A 5,017-nucleotide genomic window follows, 5' to 3' on the forward strand; every position below is an offset into this window, starting at 1 on the left:
CGGTCTGGTTCCCATAGATGCGTCTACTTTAATACACCTTTATCTTGTCTTATCGAATACTTTTCTGCTGATGTTGGAAACATTGCTATGAATAAATGTCGATTTCGAAAGATACTCCTACATATTTTGGACTAAAAGTGAAATTAAATCAACGAATTGAGGTAGTTTCCACGATTAGTATGTGTAGGTACGGTGTAGGGCTATGAGTCAACGTTACGCATACACACTCGCACACTGTTTACGGGTATGCTAATTCGTAAGGCACTCGTTCTGGTAGGCTCCGCCCACCGGGGGCGTGACTTCAATCCATCAACCTTGCACTCGCACCGTATACTGTGCACCTGCGTTCTACGGATTCGCTTGTGTGTGGGAGTTTCGGTATAAATACCCCAGAGTGCACGAAATACAGCATAACTTTTCTGAGCGACTACTCGAGTAAGAACCGCATGCACTGTTTTGCTGTCTCCACAGCACTTGCGGAATCTTTGCTCCGAACTTAGTCAAAAATATTATTTCGTCGATTCGTAGATTTTCACGTTCGAATCTACACTTCTTGGATTTATACCATCTGATATTTTGATGCACCTGTTTACACCACGAAAGTGAATGCTGACTTCAAGATGGTTCCTCAAAACCTCACATCAAATGGACTAATAACAATGCAGTCACAGCAGATTCCAAATGGCCATGGCTCACCTGGATCTACGGGTTCCTCAGAAGAGCTTCGCCAGTCGACGCTCGACATCGCTGAAGACATCTGCCAGACGAACTGGAAGGGGAACAACGGGCACATCAAGAGGCCGATGAATGCTTTCATGGTTTGGTCACAAATCGAGAGGAGACGCATCATGGAGACTACACCAGATATGCACAATGCTGAGATCTCCAAGCGACTGGGAAGGCGGTGGAAGACCCTCGATGAAGTGGCGAAATCTCCGTACGTCGAGGAGGCAGAGAGGCTGAGGCTTTTACACATGGCTCAGTACCCTGACTACAAGTACCGTCCCCGAAAGAAGTCCAAGCCTACCACTAAGCCAGAAGCTGCTAAGACCACCAGCAGCAAACCAAAAGCCAACAAGCCCAAGTCATCATCGAAATTGACGAAGATGAATGGCATCGTGATCGACCAGATGCACCCGCATCAGATCGTGCAGTCTGGCCGCATTGAGAAGATCCCTAAACTCAAACTCACCATCGACAAGAAATTCAGGGAGAACATGAAGGCAAGCAAAATTGTGGAGCTAGTCCCCAGCCAGCTCACCCCTCCCGCCAAAGTCCCCGCCAGCCCGACCGGCTCCAACACGGACCCTTGCAACGAGCAGAGCCTTTACGAGGATTACGCCAATATCCAACACACGTACGAAATGCAGCGCTACGAATTCGGCGTGCCCAGTGGAGCCACATCAACAACGTGCTCAAGCCCGGCATCATCAGATGTCTCGCAGCAATCGTCCATGTCGACAAACTCCTCCGTTTCGTCCATGTCAACGGGATCGTCGTATTGTGCGCAACAGTCGATTGAAGACGTTGTCTTCCCCGGTGGACTTACAGGTTCTGAATTCAATAACTTTAATTTTGGGTCAGTACCCGACGATCTCAGCCCGCTCGATTCAGTCGGTAGCAATGGCAGTCATTTCGAGTTCCCCGACTACACAACGCCTGAGGTAAGCGAACTCATAGACTCAGATTGGCTGCTTTCGTCCATGATTTCAGCATACAACTAAACAAGCCGAACAATTTTTTAAATATATATTCCTGAACATTTCTGCAAAGGAAAGAATATTATTCAACAACTCTTGAACAGATTATTCCTGCCGAAAAGTGATTTTTGTGAACTTTTCACCGTTTCATCTGAAGAACAATCAGGTTTAAACTTCCCATTCCAACGTTTTTGCTAAGTGAGCTATCGCTGCAGGCTGGCGATGCTCGTGCTAAATTTGTCAACGATTTTCATGTGAGTTTGTTTTTTGTCAAACACTTAAATTACAAGAAAGAAGTATGCCTTACAATGACCGTAGACTGAACAGTTTTGCAACAATCAATTTGTCGTTGTATATAGTCCTTACAAGTGAGAATTCGTGCAGGCAATTTTTTGAAAATGATGTCTTTGTAGAAAAGAGAAGTATTGTATTTGTAGAAATTCATTATTGTGTACTTACATTGCACTTGTAGTGCAACTGCTCTGACGCTAAAAAAGAAGTGCATTCATTTGCTGCAAATTAGACCTCATAGAGCAAAAAAACTATTTATAAAGACAAAAAAGCCTTGAACTGCTGTAAAAGCTTGGCACGCGAGCAAGTCTCGATTTTTTTTTTTACTGCAATCGTGACCTTTCGTGACCTCCCATCACAAAACGGCTATTCAACCGTACCGTGTGGGAGTGCAGCGTTTATCAAACAATGCAATGTATTCACTTATTCAATGTGGTGTTTTGTACATTGCTTATATATATTTTACACGTGCTAATTTAATCACTGAATTTAAACTCTAAAATGATTCATCATGCGTCGAGTGGTTGTACTTTCATTTATAAGGGTTCAATTTTGACGAGCATGTTCCACAAAACATATCATTTGAAAGTTGGGGTATTCGCTAGTTTCTTATATATATTTTCCATGAAGATTTTGAACAAATTTCGACTGCACTCTAATAATTCCGAGATGATACATTCTTTGTCAGACACCTATTATTGATATTTATATTATTTATGCAAAGGAATTGTACAGGTATAATAATATATGTTGTACTTTGTGGAGCTATGTATGCATTTACATTTGTGTATATCATAGGCCGTGTGCGTACTATGTAATAGAATAGCTTTAGATATGAAATTCCAGCTAACTGATGGTTGCTCGATTTTTGTTGACAGAATTCCGAAAAAATCCAAAATTATTTTGCAAAGAGATTTGAAAGAAAGATATTTGAAAAGGAAAAGAAACTATTTGAGAGAAAATATAGAAAGTTTGATTTGAGTTAAAAACCTCACATTTTATCAGATTGACTAAATTACACGATGGAGGTGTACTATTATGGAATTGAGTGGGTTTTTAAATCAGATTGAAAATATTTTGTATGAAGAGAACAGATTATTTGGAAAATCATAGACTATTATTAATGCTCATGTACATTCGTAGATGTTTTATATATATATTTCTTCTGTCTATTTTGTACATAGAGATACTATCTAACCTATTTCTAAAATTTCGTACTCAGCTTTTTTAAAAATAAATAATATTTTGTAGAAATAAAGAGCTTACAGATTGTCAAAGGAAAAGTTGCTTGCGTAGAAAGACATAGACATAGCGTGCACGATCAGAGAAACGTAGCACATCGCTTTCAAAACTTCTCATAGATTTGCCTATAAACTGCCAGAAATATGCTCGTTATTGCAGCGAAATAAGAGCAGCAGTTTCCCTTTTTAAACAGAATTCCTCAAACTGTTTACAATGTGCAAATTTATTGCGTACCATCCTAGTGCAGTATACGAGTCATTGTTATTGTTATTTTATTCATTATTATATCTTGTGACTTCCAGCCGACTAGACACATCATTTGTTTGTCTAACTTCCAATTTTGAGGAGACAGTCAATTGTCATTTTTATATATTATACAATGAACAATCCGGTAATAACCGAATACGAATCCGGTAATAACCGAATACAAGGTGTTGATACTTATACGGTGATAGCGACAATATACGTGCTTGTAAAATGTATGTCATTTACAACGGTGAATTTTTCCTAATGAAATTTGTAATATATTTTTGAGCCTAAATCATTTGATACAAGACTTTGTTACTCGTAACTTTAAAAAAGTGAGAAAATGAAGAAAAAAAAACTTTCAAAATAAACATTTTCAAGAAATGAAATCGATATGTTTCACGATATGATTATTGTACCCAGAATGTGTGTGTGACGAAATGTTCGTGTGTTAGTAATATTGGTTGATCTAGAAGTAGGAGATTATATTTTGGAATGTAATAGGAGAGAGAAAGAGAGAGAGAGGCAGACAGATGGAGAGAGAGAGAGAGAGAAAGATACGGAAACTGAAGATGAAGAGGGGGAGCGCGCGAGAGAGAGAGAGGAAGATGAAATATTTATGGATTTTAAAATGCAGTGTGGTAATTCTACTGTTTGCAACGTGTATGCAGGGTGTAATATGCTATTTGGTCGCAAATGAGGTTTTGTTTTTCCAATATGGGGGAATGGTGCAAGTCGTGCACTTGAGAAAAGGCACACAAATGTTGGCGATTTTTTTTTTTACACGAAGCTTCCAAACAATACATGCCATTAATGGCGTACATTTTGACCGTCTTCACTAGTTAGTAGTTACTACGTATAAACACGTCTATTTTCATTTCTCTTTCTAACTACCCTATTTTCAAATTATCCTTATCTATCGATCCTGCTCTTTTACTATCTTATGATCTATTTACTGTTAATTCTCTACCCTTCTCGATACATTTACCGATTCTTCAGACTCAGTTTTTATCAATTGCAGTTAGTCATAGAACCCAAATTACCCTTTTATAGTGTGTGCACTCGAGCGCTTTTGTAATTACAAGAAAGCTCCTAATCCTTATCAACGAGTTGCATTGTGTACCGCTCTTTCGGGTCATTCTTGTTGCAAGAAAGAGGGAGAGAGAAATGGGGAAGATGGGCGGAGAGGTCGGTCGGAAGGGCTCAGAGAGAAAAGGAAGGGTGAGAGTAGGAGAGGGGAGAGAGAGAGAGAGAGAGAGAGAGAGAGTGAGAGAGTAGGAGAGAGAGAGAGAGAGAGAGAGATAGAGAGAGAGAAAGAGAATCGAAAGGTCAATGTTGTGTTGTACCCCGTATGACCTGTAACTGACCTGACCGTTGAAAGAAACCGTGCTGACAGAATTCGGAATCAGGAAAGAACAAAAAAAGAAGGAAAATGCGTTGAAAAATCGATCGACGTTTTGAAAAAACGGTTAACTATCACGTCCAATAATTGTCAACAAACACATAATGGCTAACATGAACAGAAGACCAAACCAGCA

The 5,017-nt window shown here is 39.6% G+C and overlaps 1 protein-coding gene across 1 annotated transcript; it reads left to right on the forward strand.

Annotated features, from left to right (window-relative positions):
* The first annotated feature begins 395 nt into the window (after positions 1 to 395).
* Positions 396 to 3,868, forward strand: LOC593520 (transcription factor SOX-4). Its single transcript, XM_792991.5, has one exon. It carries the CDS (start codon positions 621 to 623, stop codon positions 1,722 to 1,724), a length of 1,104 nt encoding a protein of 367 aa, XP_798084.1. The 5' UTR covers positions 396 to 620; the 3' UTR covers positions 1,725 to 3,868.
* Positions 3,869 to 5,017: the final 1,149 nt, after the last annotated feature.

This window comes from Strongylocentrotus purpuratus, unplaced genomic scaffold, assembly GCF_000002235.5.
Source record: "Strongylocentrotus purpuratus isolate Spur 01 unplaced genomic scaffold, Spur_5.0 spur5_scaffold_13, whole genome shotgun sequence".
NCBI lineage: Eukaryota > Metazoa > Echinodermata > Echinoidea > Camarodonta > Strongylocentrotidae > Strongylocentrotus > Strongylocentrotus purpuratus.

Coding starts and splice junctions, on each gene's coding strand:
- LOC593520 (XM_792991.5), top strand. CDS start 621: ATGGTTCCTCAAAACCTCACATCAAATGGACTAATAACAATGCAGTCA.